This window comes from Pongo abelii, chromosome 23 (assembly GCF_028885655.2).
Source record: "Pongo abelii isolate AG06213 chromosome 23, NHGRI_mPonAbe1-v2.0_pri, whole genome shotgun sequence".
NCBI classification, from domain to species: Eukaryota; Metazoa; Chordata; class Mammalia; order Primates; family Hominidae; genus Pongo; species Pongo abelii.
This window is the reverse complement of record NC_085929.1, coordinates 29971264-29987987: the sequence shown is the minus strand read 5'-3', so window position 1 is coordinate 29987987 and position 16724 is coordinate 29971264. Positions and strand designations below refer to the sequence as shown.

Below are 16724 nucleotides of genomic sequence, written 5' to 3'. Positions count from 1 at the left end.
CACTCTGCCCGGGCAGGTCCAGGTGCTTCCTGTGGCTGGAGGCCATCCCTGCCCTGGACAGCAAGAGACAGAGTATCCTGTTCTCCACCAATGTCTAAAGGTCCCAGTCCATCTCCTGGAGGCGGACAGGCAGCCTGGAAACCTCTGGCTAATCGGGCCATCTGTAGAGTGGGAATCAAGATTTTCTGAGGCATCCTTGGGCCACTCCCAACTGTCAGGCCATCTGCCAAGAGACAGCGGCCCAAAGCAGAAGGACAGGTGGCCTGGGCAGATCCCACCCAGGTCTGAAAGCCCCAGGCTAGCCTCAGACTGTGGGTTTTTTTGTGGCCACCTGAGGGCGCCCCAAGCCAGTTCATCTCAGAGTCCAGGCCTGGCTCTGGGAGACAGGGTGAAAGGAGTGGTTTTTATGAACTGAACTTATAGAGTCTAAAAGATTTCTACTGAATGGCTTGTCAAGAAGCGCCCTCTCTGGGGAGAAGGGAACGTGACTGGATTCCCTCACTGTTGTATCTTGAATAAACGCTGCTGCTTCATCCTGTGGGGGCCATGGCCTGTGTGGGTGGGTCCTCTTCCCTTTCCCTGACTTAGAAACCACACTCCACTTAGAACAGGGTTTGAGAGGCTTAGTCAGCACTGGGTAGCGTTTTGACTCCATTCTTGGCTTTCTTCTTTTTCTTTCCAGAAGGATTTTTGTGCAGAAATAGGTCTTTTGTTGCCGTGTTTGTCCTCCTTGGAAGGCAGCTCAGAAGGCCCGTGAAATGTCGGGGGACAGGACCCCCCAGGGAGGGAATCCCAGGCTACACACTTTAGGGTTCCTTCTCCAGGGAGAGCGACCTCGTCCCCCGATCCTGACCGCCCTTCCGGCCCACGGTCTCCTGTTTGGCTTCCACAGGCCTGGACTTCTCTGGCTTCTCTGCCCACACACTCCCTGCCCCCAGTGTCCCTGCCCCTGCTGCAGCACAGGTAACTTCATTTCTGTCCTCTCAGCTCAGTGGACTTGCTCAGCTTTTGTATAAGTCTCCACTTGTTGGTAGCAGCTTGCTGATGACTTGTTTTAAAACTTTCATCCTAAATAACCTTTTGATACTTGAATAATTTTTAAGTTTTATACATACTTTCTAATTTTTTTCCCAACAGATCCAGATACCTAATAAGATGCTGGAATGTAATCCCTGGACAATCCGTGTCCTGGCAGCATTTGGTCTTCCTCTAAGCACCTGGCTCCACTGTTCTCAGGAGTGGGTTCCAAAGTCTCTGGAGAACAGGATACGTGGAGGGTTAGGAAGGGGCCAGGCCTAGAGACGGGAGACTCCCTCCCAGAGCAGGTGGAGGCACAGGACCATTTGCTACACCATCTGCTGGCACCTGCAGGGGAGCCCAGGCATTCTTTGTAAACCATCCTGACCACCTGGCTCAAAGAAAACAGAAGAGTGGAGGCCGCCAAGTATTTTCAAGACATAACCCCAGGAACATTGCATCACTTTTTTAGAAAGAGGGGCTTGGGGCAGGCAGAGGAGAGAAGGGAGAGCAAACTGAGAGCCAAGTTTCCAGATGGTCCTGCAGGAGGAGAGGATGCAGCTGCCCAGAGGGAAGCAGGATCACATTTATGGAAGTGTGTGGGGTCCCTGGATGACACCAGCACCCAGTGCGGCTCTGTCTGGCAACCGCTCCCAAGGTGGGAGGTGTGGGTGTCCCCTGTGTGTAAGTGGGCAGCTCCTGCTGAGCCCTCAGCTCACTGGGGAGCGTGACAGTGGGGCCATGCGCCTGACACTCCTCTCTGCTTGTGGACCTGGTGAGGCAGGGAGCAGAAAACAGAGCCACTTGAAGGCTTTCTGTCTGCGTCTGTGTGTGGTGTGGATTTAGTTGTGCTTTTTTCTTGCTGGGAGAGCACAGCCACCATTTACAAGCAGTGTCACCCTCATGGGTGGCGAGGACAGAACAGGAGCCTCTGCTCTCTGTACCTATCTGGGCCAGGTGGGCTCCCATGCCCTGGCTTCCATCTCTGTCTCAGCGACCATTCAGCCCTGCGCAGGAACACATGTTGCTTAGAAAAGCCAAATCCAGCCCTTGTCTCGGTCTCCTCTGGTCTCATGATGTGCATCTGTTACCTGGAAACTGGAAACCAGTCTATCAATGTCTGTGCCAATTTTTTATTCCCTCCCCAACCTCCTTCCCCATACGACTTTTTATTTATGTAGGATGTGTGCTGTCTAATGATGGGATGACCACACTTTTCCATGTTCTAAAAGTGCTCCTCTCCCGCAGGGTCCCAGGGCTGATGGTTGCTTTGGGCCTACAGCTACATCTTACCCGCCTCCTGCCTCAAAAGCCTGTGTGGTGGCAAAGCCGGTGTGGGGCTGGGGAACGCAGCGTTCTCCAGGAGGGGGACCCGGCTCTCCTTCTGCAATGCAGGCGAAGGCCTAGATGCCAGTGTGACCTCCCACAAGACATGGCTTCCAGACTCCCCGACCAGAAATGATGCTTTTTTGCCTCGGGCCCGGGGTTTGAAGCAACCTGGCTTTCTCTCGGTAAGTGGCTGGTGTCTTAGCAGCTGCAATCTGAGCTCATCCACCTACACACCACTGTGGGGGAAAGCACTGCTGAAAATTTCATTAAAAAGTTTCCTGAGACGATTTGTGTGCGTGTTGATTTCATGATCAGCGCCACTGGGAAGAACCCCTGAGCCGGTGAGGTGGGGCTAGAAGCAGCAGGTGCGTGATGGGGCTGGGTGCCCAGGAGGCCTCAGTGCTCAATCAGGCCAAGGTGGCCAAGCCCAGGCTGCAGGGAAGGCCGGCCTGGGGGGTGTGGGTGAGCACAGGCAGGGGCCAGCTGGGCAGTGTTAGGATGCTGGAGCAGCATCCATAACTCCACTGAGTCGGGTAGTCTGGTTGGGGCAGGGACCACTGTTGCTTTAGCAGAGAGAGATGATCCCCACTGGGGAGAGGCTGTTTTGACTCTGCAGGTGGGACAGGGACAGATGGCCACCAGGGTGACCCGGCTGGTCTTCCTTTGCTATGCTAAGCCCTGGGACATGAAGGATTCCCTCCACACACAGCCTGGCCCCGGGTTCTTACCTGTGGCCACCGCTCTGGCACGAGCCCCTCAGTCTTGGGTGGTTTCTGTCTGGTCCGGGATTTGGTGTTGCTGCTGAGTCCAGCCTTTCCATCACCTCCGCATGGGCCGTGGGTGTTGTCAGCCGCCTCCCGCCTTGGCTTCAGTAGCTCACCCAGGTTACAGGGGAGCTGCCCTGGGCTGGAGATGGGTGTGCACCCTGGGTCCTACTTGAATGAATGCAGCTTGAGGAGACCCAGCCATATCCACTGGGCCACAGGTTACCCTCGGCAATGCCCACATCAGCCGTCAGCCTGAGCTTCCCCAGGAGAGCAAGGCTCACACGACAAAGGCTGCCCGTGGCCAGTGAGGTGGCCGAGCCCAGCCAGGACCTTTCTCAGACTTCTGGGATGTGGCTCTGCTCATGAGCTGCCTGGTCAGCTCTCTCGGGGTGAGAGGGGCTTGTCACACAGGCCCCTGCCTGCAGTGTGACTCTTCTCAGCTTCTCTCAGCAGCCCTGCCTGCGGAGTGTCACCATCACCATGATCATTTCCCTGACACTGCGAGGGTGTGGGGACGTCCTGGGTAGAGACAGGGCCCATGGCAGCAGCAGGCTCAGGGGCGCCCTGCACTGGTGGGCTGGGGACCTGGTGGAGACCACACCAAGGGCTGGACAAGGGGACGAGCCCTCTCAAATGGGGCCAGATTGGAAGGGAAACCAGCTGCTTTGGGCAAATGAGGCCACTTCTGAATAAGCTCCCAAACTAGATGGTGCCGAGGGCCCTGGACCTGGCAGCTGGGCTGGACATCGCACGGCCCTGTATTCCAGGAAACGGCATCTCAGTGCTTGTCTGACCATTTCTCCAAAAGAACCATCCACAGGCCATTTTTCCATTCCCCTCCTATGCACAGACGGGGCCGGGCCTGACCAGAAACTCTCCCTTAGCATTTTCAGTCACTGCCAAAACTTGAGCGCAGCAGTGAGGATGTGATGTTAAAATGTGACTCTGGGCCAGGCAGTGGCTCGTGCTCGTCAACCCAGTGCTTTTGGGAGGCTGAGTTGGGAGGATCAGTTGAGATCAACAGTTCAAGGCCAACCTGAGGAACATAGATCTCTACAAAAAATAAAAACTAGCCAACTCTGGTGACATGCACTGGTAGTCTCAGCTACTCAGAAGGCTGAAGTGGCTTCAGCCCAGGAGTGCAAAGCTGCAGCTATGATCCTGCCACTGTATTCCAACATGAAATACAGAGTGAGACCATGTCTTGAAAAAAGGAACAAATAAACTAGGTATAGAAGAAACATACCTGAAAATGGTACAGCTGTGTGCAGTGGCTCATGCATGTAATCCCAGCACTTTGGGAAGCTGAGGTGGGTGGATCACTTGATGTCAGGAGTTCGAGACCAGCCTGGCCAACATGGTGAAACCCTATCTCTACTAAAAGTACAAAAATTAGCCGGGTGTGGTGGCAGGCACCTGTAATCCCAGCTACTCAGGAGGCTGAGCAGGAGAATCGCTTGAACCCAGGAGGCGGAGGTAGCAGTGAGCCAAGATCACAACATTGCACTCCAGCCTGGGTGGCAAGAGCAAGACTCTCTCTCAAAAAACACAAACAAACAAAACAACATTACTGAAAATAATAAAAGCTGATACAACAAAGCCATAGCTAACCTATTATAGAATAGGGGAAAGTTGAAAGCATTTCCTCTGTAAACAGGAACAAGACGAGGATGCCCGTTCTCACCACTCCTATTCGACATCACACAATCAGGCAAGAGAAAACAATAAAAGGCATCCACACTGGAAAAGAGGACATCAAATTATCCTTGTCTGATGAAGATGTGATCTTGGATCTAGAAACATGTCAAGGCTCCACCAGAAAACCCCTAGACTTGATAAATAAATTAATACAGTCATTTGCAGGATACAGAATCAAAAACAACAACAAAAAAATCAGCAGCATTTCTATACACCAATAATGGTCTGGTTGGGAAAGAAATTAAGAAGGCAATCCCATTTACAATAGCAACAACATGGAAAGATGTATGCCACAGAAGAAATTTTACCAAGGAGGTGAAAGATTTCTACAAGGAAAACTACAAAACACTGATGAAAATGTTTAAGAGGACAGAAAGAAATGGACAATCATTTCATGCTCGTGGAAGGAATTCATAGCATTAAAATGACCATACTGCCCGAAGTGGTCTAGAGATTCAATACAACCCCTACCAAAATACCAATGTCATCACTCACGGAACTGGAAAGTCCTAAAATTCATAAAAAAGAACCAAAAAAGAGCTCAAAGACCCAAAGTCATGCTCAGCAAAAACAACAAAACTAGAGGCATCCCATTTCACTGCAAATTAGACTACAAAATTTTTGACAAGTGCATAGTAACCAAAATAGTATAATCCTAGCATAAAACTAGACACTTAGATCAATGGGACAGATGAGAGAACCCAGAAAGACAGACACATATTCACAGCCAATTGGTCTTTGACAGAGCTGACAGAAACACACACTGGGGAAAGGACACCCTCTTCAATGAATGGTACTGGGAGGGTTGGATAGCCACATGCAGAAGAATGAAACTGGACCCTTATCTCTCAGCATATAGAAAAATCACCTCGAGATAGATTCAAGACGGAAATGTGAATGTTAAGATATGAAACCACAAATATATTGGAAGGAAACGTAGACACAACACTTCTGGACCTCACTCTAGGAATTTATGATGGGCTCAAAAGCCCGACGTGGAGAAGGATAAGCTGGAGGATGGCGCATTGGACTTGTGTCCAGCAGAACTCCTGACAGCGCATGAGGGAGCCTTAGAAGCCAGGTTCCTCCTTGCTGTGCCCACGCGGGAAGTGGAGTTGCTAGGGTGAGAGGTTGGCCCAGACTTGCACGTGAAGCCTGCCTTGTTTGCAGTGGCACTGGATCCCCGACTTGCAATTGCAGGCGTCGGTTTAAATGGTCCCCCAGGGATGTGATAGAAAGTAAAGGCAGAAGTGCCACCCAACAGAGTTGCTCCCCGTGCCAGGTCCCACAGTCACCATGGAAGTGCTCTGCCTGGGGGGCCCCTGGGTGTTCAGGCCCCCTCATGCCCTATTTCCTTTGGTCCTTTCTCTTAAAAGATTTTCTTCTGACAGAATGCAGACGTGGATCCGACTCTACTCCAAATTACCGTGGGTGCAGTTGTAGGGCTAGAACTGGCTCCAGAAGTGCCAGGCTGTGGGCTTCTCATGCTTCCATCCATGCTTGCAGCTGGGAAGGGGGCAGGAATCTGCCACATGACCTGGGCTGAGTACCAGAAGTACCATTAGTAGAAAAAGGTGGTAGGAGGGGGATCTGAGGAGGAGAACGTGAGGGGGCCTGGTGGTCTGTGCTCCGTGCCAAACATGGGAGCTCTAGAGGGGGCCCCTGCAGCAGAAGCCAGGGGGGCCACTGGGCCCAGGCAGTCTTGGGACTTGTGTCTCTCCTGCTGTGCATCCATACTGGGTGCTTTAGAGAGAGCGGGCAAACCAGAAGCCCCTGTTGCAAGTGAGGACAAAGTGTGGGAAGGCCGTGATGGTGTACAGTCCGAGATGGCCTTGGCCTCAGCCCGCAGTTCACTGTTGATGCGCTGGAATGCCGCCTCTTTCTCCAGGTCCAGGTCTTCAGCAGTGACCCGGAACCCCAGCTCCAAAGGAGGTGGCAGCATCAAAGGCTCCCCTCGCCTGTGTGGCAGCAGGGGAAACTTGCGTCTATGGGGCCTATCGGCCTGGGATCTGGGGGAGCCATTCCTGGGGGCGAGTGTCTGCCCTGGTGCTATATCTGCTGTCTTTTCACACTGGGTGTGACCCAAAGAGAGAGTCTGAGGTCCGTCCTCACTCACTGTCTTTGAGGAACAGAGGGTCAGCTGGCAGTGGGATGAAGCTGGCCCCCTCCTCCGCTTTACCCCGGGAGACCTCCCGTAGAGCTGTGGGAACTCGAGATGGCATTTCGCTTGGTGCATGAGCTCGTCCAGGAGGTCTAGGATCTCTGGTTGTATCTGACTTCTGACCTCTGGGCAACTGCTTCAGCCGTGGCTGTGGCCCAGAAATGTGAAGGGCCTCCATCCACTCCATTCAGTAGTGACCACAACGTGGGGTTCAATGTGGAGGGGGGAGGGGCTGCTGCGGCAGCTGCAGGAGCAGAAGTGCCAGGCCTTGTTCTTCTGATGCCCGCATCCATGCTTGCAGCTGGGAAGGGGGCAGGAATCAGCGAGGTGACCTGGGCTGAGTCCCGGGAGTGGGAAGAAGTGGCAGGAAGGGGATCTGAGGAGGAGAACAGGGGGTCTGGTGGTCTGTGCTTCTTCCCAGACACAGGAGCTGTAGAGGGGACCTCTGCAGCAGAAGCTAGGGGGGCCACTGGGCCCAGGCAGTCTTGGGACTTGTGTCTCTCCTGCTGTGCATCCATGCTGGGTGCTTTAGAGAGAGCGGGCACACCAGAAGCCCCTGTTGCAAGTGAGGACAAAGTGTGGGAAGGCCGTGAGGGTGTACAGTCCGAGATGGCCTTGGCCTCAGCCCGCAGTTCACTGTTGATGCGCTGGAATGCCGCCTCCTTCTCCAGGTCCAGGTCTTCGGCAGTGACCTGGAAGCCCAGCTCTAAGGGAGGTGGCAGCATCAGAGGATCCCCTTGCCTGCGTGGCGGCAGGGGAAGCTTGCGTTTATGGGGCCTAGAGGCCTGGGATCTAGGGGAGCCATTCCTGAGGGCCAGTGTCTGCCCTGGTGCTATATCTGCCATCTTTTCACACTGGGTGTGACCTGAAGAGACAGCCTGAGGTCCGTCCTCACTCACTGTCTTTGAGGAACTGAGGGGCAGCTGGCAGTGGGATGAGGCTGGCCCCCTCCTCTGCTTTAGCCCCGGGAGGCCTCCCATAGAGCTGTAGGAGCTCGAGATGGCATTTTCTTTGGGGCACGAGCTCGTCCAGGAGGTCTGGGATCTCTGGTTATATCTGACTTCTGACCTCTGGGCACCTGCTGCAGCTGTGGCTGTGGCCCAGAAATGTGAAGGGCCTCCATCCACTCCATTCAGTAGTGACCCCGACGTGGGGTTCAATGTGGAGGGGGGAGGGGCTGCTGCGGCAGCTGCAGGAGCAGAAGTGCCAGGCCTTGTTCTTCTGATGCCCGCATCCATGCTTGCAGCTGGGAAGGGGGCAGGAATCAGTGAGGTGACCTGGGCTGAGTCCCGGGAGTGGGAAGAGGTGGCAGGAATGGGATCTGAGGAGGAGAACAGGGGGCCTGGTGGTCTGTGCTTCTTCCGAGACACAGGAGCTGTAGAGGGGACCTCTGCAGCAGAAGCTAGGGGGGCCACTGGGCCCAGGCAGTCTTGGGACTTGTGTCTCTCCTGCTGTGCATCCATACTGGGTGCTTTAGAGAGAGCGGGCACACCAGAAGCCCCTGTTGCAAGTGAGGACAAAGTGTGGGAAGGCCGTGATGGTGTACAGTCCGAGATGGCCTTGGCCTCAGCCCGCAGTTCACTGTTGATGCGCTGGAATGCCGCCTCCTTCTCCAGGTCCAGGTCTTCGGCAGTGACCCGGAACCCCAGCTCTAAGGGAGGTGGCAGCATCAGGGGATCCTCTTGCCTGTGTGGCGGCAGGGGAAGCTTGCGTTTATGGGGCCTAGAGGCCTGGGATCTGGGGGAGCCATTCCTGAGTGCCAGTGTGTGCCCTGGTGCTATATCTGCCATCTTTTCACACTGGGTGTGACCCGAAGAGACAGCCTGAGGTCCATCCTCACTCACTGTCTTTGAGGAACTGAGGGTTAGCTGACAGTGGGATGAGGCTGGCCCCCACCTCCGCTTTAGCCCCGGGAGGCCTCCCGTAGAGCTGTAGGAGCTCGAGATGGCATTTTGTTTGGGGCACGAGCTCGTCCAGGAGATCTGGGATCTCTGGTTATATCTGACTTCTGACCTGTGGGCATGGAGGTCTCTCTGCAGAGTTCCGGGACTGGGCACAAAGGGAAAGAGGCCTCTGTTGTCCCGCAGTGGCCAAAATGCAGACCGTGCATCCCCGGTGACCTCGGGGACCCTTCTCTGATCATCAGGATTCTCTTGGACTCTAGGGTACTTGTCCTGCTCAGGCATCCCTGCCCCGCTCTCCTTGAGGGCCCTGAATACTATCTTCCCTGGCCACAAGTCTGGGGACAGCCGGCTGTTGTGCGCTCCAAAGGGGTGACTACCTGCTCCTGGGTCCCACAGAGAGTCCTTGTGCTCAGTGTAGTGGCTGAGCTAGAGGACGCCCTGGAATTCGGCGCACGCAGCACTGGCTTGCTGTGGTACCTGTGCAATCAAATTGAAGGCAGAATCACCGGGAAGGAACACAGGTCTTGCAGGATCACAGAAAACCTTCTTAGAGTTGTCTTGACACCACTGATGCCAAGTGTCCGGGTGCTTGTAGGATGGCCTGCCACTCAGTCCAGGGGCAGGAGCAACAGGGAGATCCCACAAGCAAAGTGAACTGGGGGATGGGCTGAACGGACTCCAGGCAACTGAGCCCTACTAGCAGGTCCTCAGCCTGGGCCCCGACAGGAATGAGGGGCACAGAGTGCCCAGGTAACCGCTCCTGGGAGGAGTGGGGAACCGTCAGATGCTTGAACGCTGGAGAGCTGGACTCTGAGCGTCCTCGTGGAGCTGCCAACTTGGCCAAAGTCTAAGCCAGCAGTTCCTTCTGTTGCCGGGCAACGCGCCTTTTAAACCTGAGGGAGTGGGTGCGTGAGCTCATAATGGCCCCAGTGACGGAACGACCTTAAGGGTTCCGTTGAGATGGAGTTTCGCTCTTGTCCCCCAGGCTGGAGTGCAATGGCGCGATCTCAGCACATGCTGAGACCCGGGCACAAAGGTCGTGAGAAGAACAGGTGCCCACAATGGCTGCAGATCTGCCCGTGAATCACTGAAGATTCCTGCTCTCCTGCAGAGGTGGAGATTGCAGTGAGCTGAGATCGCACCATTGCACTCCAGCCGGGGCAAGAAGACCAAAACTCCGTCTCAAAATTAAAAAAAAGAAAAAGAAAAAAAAGAGGCCAGGCGTGGTGGCTTATGCCTACAATCCTAGCACTTTGGGAGGTCGAGGCAGACGGATCAGGAGATCAGGAGTTGGAGACCAGCCTGGCCAACATAGCGAAACCCCGTCTCTACTAAAACTACAAAAAATTAGCCGGGCGTGGTGGCGGGTGCCTGTAGTCCCAGCTACTCCGGAGGCTGAGGCAGGAGAATGGCGTGAACTTGGGAGGCGAAGCTTGCAGTGATCCAAGATCTCGCCACTGCACTCCAGCTGGGGTGACAGTGTGAACCTCCATCTCAAAAAGAGAGAGAAAGAGAGACAGAGACAGAGAGGAAAGGTTTATTAATTTAATGCACTTTTATGCCCGTGTTCTTCAATTTGCTTAGGAAACACCCACAAGAGAGCTGGGACTGTGGCCCTGATTGTGGACATGAAATATATGGTTTCTTGCAAAAAATAGACACTGAATAATTACGATTTAGTTGAGCTAGAAATCCATTTGGTTTCTTCCATATGTTTCCAAAATTTTCATCCTTTTCTTTTAATTTTGAGATGGAGTTTCGCTCTTGTCCCCCAGGCTGGAGTGCAATGGCGCGATCACAGCACCTGCTGGCAATGGCGGGAGGCTGGGGGACGCTCGCGGGATAGGTACTGGAAGGAGAGGCACCCACACAAAAGTCATGGGAAGACCAGGAGCCCACAATGGCTGCAGATCCGCCAGTGGATCGCTGAAGATTCCTGCTCTCCTGCTGAGGCAGGGGTTGTAGTGAACTGAGATCGCACCATTGCACTCTAGCCTGGGCAACAAGAGCGAAACTCCATCTCACACACACACACACCAAAAAAAACCACACACACACAAAGAAAAGGAAAAGTAGTGGCCAGGCGTGGGGGCTCACGCATCCCAGCACTTTGGGAGGTCGGGGCAGGTGAATCACGAGATCAGGAGCTGGAGACCAGCCTGGCCAACATAGTGAAATCCTGTCTCTACTAAAAATACAAAAATTAGCCAGATATGGTGGCTCGCGCCTGTAGTCCCAGCTACTCGTGTGGCTGAGGCAGGAGAATCACTTGAACCCAGGAGGCGGCGGTTGTGGTGGGCCGAGATGGCACCACTGCACTCCAGACTGGGCAACAGAGTGAGACTCTATCTTAAAACAAATTTTAAAAAAGAGGGTTATTAATTTAATGCACTTTTATGACTGTGTCTTCAATTTGCTTAGGAACTAGAAATCCATTTGGTTTCTTCCATATTTTTCCAAGTTTTTCATCTTTTTTTCTTTTTTTGAGATAGAGTTTTCCTCTTGTCCCCCAGGCTGGAGTGCAATGGCACGATCTCAGCTCACTGCAACCTCCGCCTCCTGGGTTCAAGCGATTCTCCTGCCTCAGCCTCCTTAGTAGCTGGGATTACAGGCATGAGCCACCAGGTCTGGCTAATTTTTGTGTTTTTAATACAGACGGGGTTTCGCCATCTTGCACAGGCTGGCCTCGGACTCCTAACTTCAAGACGGAGTTTAGTAGAAACTCCGTCTCTACTAAAAATACAAAAATAGCCAGGCGTGGTGGCTCACCTCTGTAATCCCGAGGCAGGCGGATCACCTGAGGTCGGGAGTTCGAGACCAGCGTGACCAACATGGAGAAACCCCATCTCTACTAAAAATACAAAATTAGCCTGGCCTAGTGGCTCATGCCTGTAATCCCAGCCACTCAGGAGGCTGAGGCAGGAGAATTGCTTGAACCCAGGAGTTGGAAGTTGTGCTGAGCTGAGATTGCGCCATTGTACTCCAAGCTGGGCAACAAGAGTGGAACTCCATCTCAAAACAAAACAAAACAAAAATTAGCTGGGTGTGGTGGCAGGTGCCTGTAATCCCAGCTATTGGGGAGGCTGAGGCATGAGAATCGCTTGAACCCAGGAGGTGGAGGTCACAGTGAGCCAAGATCAGGCCACTGCACTCCAGCCTGGGCGACAGAGTGAGACTCAATCTCAATAAATAAATAAATACACAATATTAAGACAAAAATCACAAGGACACTACATAAACCATGTTATGCCAGTGATTTTTAAAAATATCAAAACAGTTTTATAGAAAAATATAACTCAGGCCAGGTGGGGTGGCTATCGCCTATAATCCCAGCACTTTGGGAGGCCGAGGTTGGCAAATCACCTGACATCAGGAGTTCAAGACCAGCCTGGCCAACATAGTAAAACCCCAACTCTACTAAAAATACGAAAATTAGCTGGGTGTGGTGGCACATGCCTGTAAACCCAGCTGCTCGGGAGCCTGAGGTGGGAGAATCACTTGAACCTGGGAGGCAGAGATTGCAGTGAGCCGAGATGGGGTGACTGCAGTCTAGCCTGGGCAACAGAGAAATTTCGTCTCAAAAGAAAAATATAACTTCATAAAAACGAAGTAGGAAGAAAGAGAAAAGTTTGTCTAGATCTAGAACCGTTAAAGGAATTGAATGTTTATTTTAAAATCTGTATCCCATCCCGTCAAAAATCTCCCAAAAATAAAACCAAAGAAAAGCACCTGGCCCAGATGATTTTATAGATAAGTCCAGGAAACATTAAAAAGAACAGAAAGTCTTTATCTTCTACAGAATTTTTAAAATATAATTTATTTATTTATTTATTTTTGAGAGGAAGTCTCCCTCTGTAGCCCAGACTGGAGCGCAGTGGTGTGATCTCTGCTCACCGCAACCTCCGCCTCCCAGGTTCAAGCAGTTCTCCTGCCTCAGCCTCCACAGTAGCTAGGATTACAGGTGTGCCTGGCTAATTTTTTGTATTTTTAGTAGAGACGGGATTTCACCACGTTAGCCAGGGTGTTCTCGTACTCCTGACCTCAGGTAATCTGCCCGCCTCGGCCTCCCAATGTGCTAGGATTACAAGCACGACCCACAGTACCTGGCCTACATAATCTTTTTTTTTGGTGATGGAGTCTCGCTCTGTTGTCCAGGCTGGAGTGCAGTGGCACGATCTCGGCTCACTGCAAGCTCCGCCTCCCGAGTTCACGCCATTCTGCTGCCTCAGCCTCCTGAGTAGCTGAGACTACAGGCGCCCGCCACCACGCTCAGCTAATTTTTTGTATTTTTAGTAGAGACGGGGTTTCACCGTGTTAGCCAGGGTGGTCTCAACCCCTGTCCTCATGATTCGCCCACCTTGGCCTCCTAAAGTGCTGGGATTACAGACATAAGGCACCACACACGACCCCAGCCTACATAATCTTCCAGAAAAAGAAGCAAATGGAATTCTCCCCAACTCACTGTGAATTTAGTATAGACTTAAAACCAAACCAGACATAAATAGTACAAGGAGGCAAAAGTATAGACTAACTTCTTATGGACATATATGCAAAAATGCTAAATAAAATATTAGCAAATAATCCAGCAATGGATTAAACATGTATCATGACCAAGTTAGGGTTTTCCTAGGAGACTAAGATGATGTAATAAAAGAAAAAACTATTAAAGTAGTACAAACTATCAAAGGAAAAAACCTGTATGATCATTGCAACGGGTTCATTTGTGACATAATACAATTTTTTTCTTTTTTTTTTAAAGTCTTTTTGGCTGTAAGTTTATTCAATGCAAAATAATCCTCTCCAATTTTACTGAGGCGGCTGATGGCGTCCACGACCACATCTGCCTCTAAACTGGAATTCGGTTGCTGACCCAGCCCCAGCCTCGGCTTTCTTGTCGGCACCAGGGGGCAGAGCACTCCCTCTGTAGGTATCTCTGTCGGCTTCCCCTCTTGTGAGTCTTGCAGGTCGCTCACCCTCCAGACCTTTAGACCGAGGCCTGCCAGTCCCTGGACGGCTGTGGCGTAGGGTGGCAGGCACAATCTCCAGGGGCAGATGAAGGTAATCACGGAGATACTGGATACCCTCATTGGTAAGGTACCAGTGGAAAAGTCTCCAGGCAAACTGTTCCTTCACGTAGTAGCCTCGGGACTACACGACATGAAGGCTGGGCACATTCTTTTTTTTTTTTTTTTTTTTTTTTGAGATGAGTCTCACTCTGTCGCCCAGACTGGAGTGCAGGGGCGCGATCTCGTCTCACTGCAACCTCCGCCCCCTGGGTTCAAGCAATTCTCCTGCCTTGGCCTCCCGACTAGCTGGGATTACAGGTGTCTGCCACCGCTCCTGGCTAATATTTTTGTATTTTTGGTAGACACGGGGTTTCACCATCTTGGCCAGGCTGGTCTTGAACTCCTGACCTCGTGATCCACCCGCCTCAGCCTCCCAAAGTGCTGGGATTACAGGCGTAAGCCACCGCTCCTGGCCCGGCACATTCTTGTCTGCCAGCTCCAGGTGCTTAGGCATGTGGACATCCTTCTTGACCACTGTGATTTCCTCTTTAAAAAGGAGTTCATAAATGTCAATCCGGTTTTTCTTAGGCATCAGCATTCTGGGGAGGAGTAGCCACTAAGGCGGCAGGGTGGCCCGGATGGGGGCCGATGGAACTCGAACTCCACCAGAATTTCTTTAATATTTTATATATATACATATATACACATACAGATATCTATATACACACATATATATGTATATATGTGTGTATACACATATACGTATAGGTATATACGTGTGTATATACCTATACTATATATGTATATATGTGTATATACCTATACGTATATATGTGTATATACCTATACGTATATATGTGTATATACAGATATACGTATATATGTGTATATACAGATATACGTATATATGTGTATATACAGATATACTTATATATGTGTATATACAGATATACGTATATATGTGTATATACAGATATGTATATATGTGTATATACAGATATACTGTATATGTGTACATACAGATATGTATATATGGGTACATACAGATATGTATATATGGGTACATACAGATATGTATATATGGGTACATACAGATATGTATATATGGGTACATACAGATATGTATATATGTATATACAGATATGTATATACGTGTATACACGTACACGTATACGTGTATATACGTGTATACACGTACACGTATATGTGTGTATATACGTGTATACGTATACGTGTGTATATACGTGTATACGTATACGTGTGTATATACGTGTATACGTATACGTATACGTGTATATACGTGTATACGTATACGTATATGTGTGTATATACGTGCATACGTATACGTATATGTGTGTATATACGTGTATACGTATACGTATATGTGTATATATGTGTATATACATATATGTATACATGTGTATATACATATATGTATACACGTGTATATACATATATGTATACACGTGTATATACATATATGTATACACGTGTATATACATATATGTATACATGTGTATATACATATATACGTATATATGTGTATATACATATATGTATATACGTGTATACACGTACACGTATATGTGTATATACGTGTATACACGTACACGTATATGTGTGTATATACGTGTATACACGTACACGTATATGTGTGTATATACGTGTATACACGTACACGTATATGTGTGTATATACGTGTATACGTATACGTATACGTGTATATACGTGTATACGTATACGTATATGTGTGATATACGTGTATACGTATATGTGTGATATACGTGTATACGTATATGTGTGTATATACGTGTATACGTATATGTGTGTATATACGTGTATACGTATATGTGTGTATATACGTGTATACGTATGTGTGTATATACGTGTATACGTATGTGTGTATATACGTGTATACGTATGTGTGTATATACGTGTATACGTATACGTATATGTGTGTATATACGTGTATACGCATATATGTATATGTGTGTATATACGTGTATACGCATATATGTATATGTGTGCATATACGTGTATACGCATATATGTATATGTGTGCATATACGTGTATACGCATATATGTATATGTGTGTATATACATATACGCGTATATGTATATGTGTGTATATACATATACGCGTATATGTATGTGTGTATATACATATACGCGTATATGTATATGTGCGTATATACATATACGCGTATATGTATATGTGCGTATATACATATACGCGTATATGTATATGTGCGTATATACATATACGCGTATATGTATATGTGCGTATATACATATACGCGTATATGTATATGTGCGTATATACATATACGCGTATATGTATATGTGTGCATATACATATATCTATATGTGTGTATATACATATACGTATATATATGTTGCTCGCCTATTTTTTTGTCTGTTCCCTATTTTTTTGTCTGTACCGGGAGTGCCAGGAGGACAGGGCTTTGTGTTTTCCTCACCACTGTCTGCCTCATGCAGAGCACAGTCCTTGGCACACGGTAAACACGCTGAGGAGAACCTTTGGGACTAGCGGACTCCGAGCATCATTCCGCTGGGCCCAGTGGGGCCTCTGAAAGGACCCGCCTTGCCAGGCTCCAGCCCAAGGCCTAACGCATGCGCACCGGCTGGCCGGCTACTTTTTTCTTGACCGGCCAAGTGGCACGGCGCCTGCGCGACCCAGTGGCCAGAGGGACGCGAGCTGGAGATGGGGGAAGGGGAGGGGGTGGAGGGGGGGTGGGGGACAGCGGCGCCTGCGCAGTGAAGGAATATAGGCGGGGCCTCCACGGCGCCTGCGCAGACGGCCACGGCGCCTGCGCAGAC

General features: G+C 50.3%; 1 protein-coding gene across 1 annotated transcript; it reads right to left on the bottom strand.

Annotated features, from left to right (window-relative positions):
• Positions 1 to 5444: 5444 nt before the first annotated feature.
• Positions 5445 to 8639, bottom strand: LOC129052797 (putative POM121-like protein 1-like). Its single transcript, XM_063722788.1, is given in 4 exon segments — positions 5445 to 6676; positions 6803 to 6992; positions 6995 to 7620; positions 7747 to 8639. Coding segments are annotated over 4 exon segments (1809 nt in total). The 5' UTR covers positions 8436 to 8639; the 3' UTR covers positions 5445 to 6372.
• Positions 8640 to 16724: the final 8085 nt, after the last annotated feature.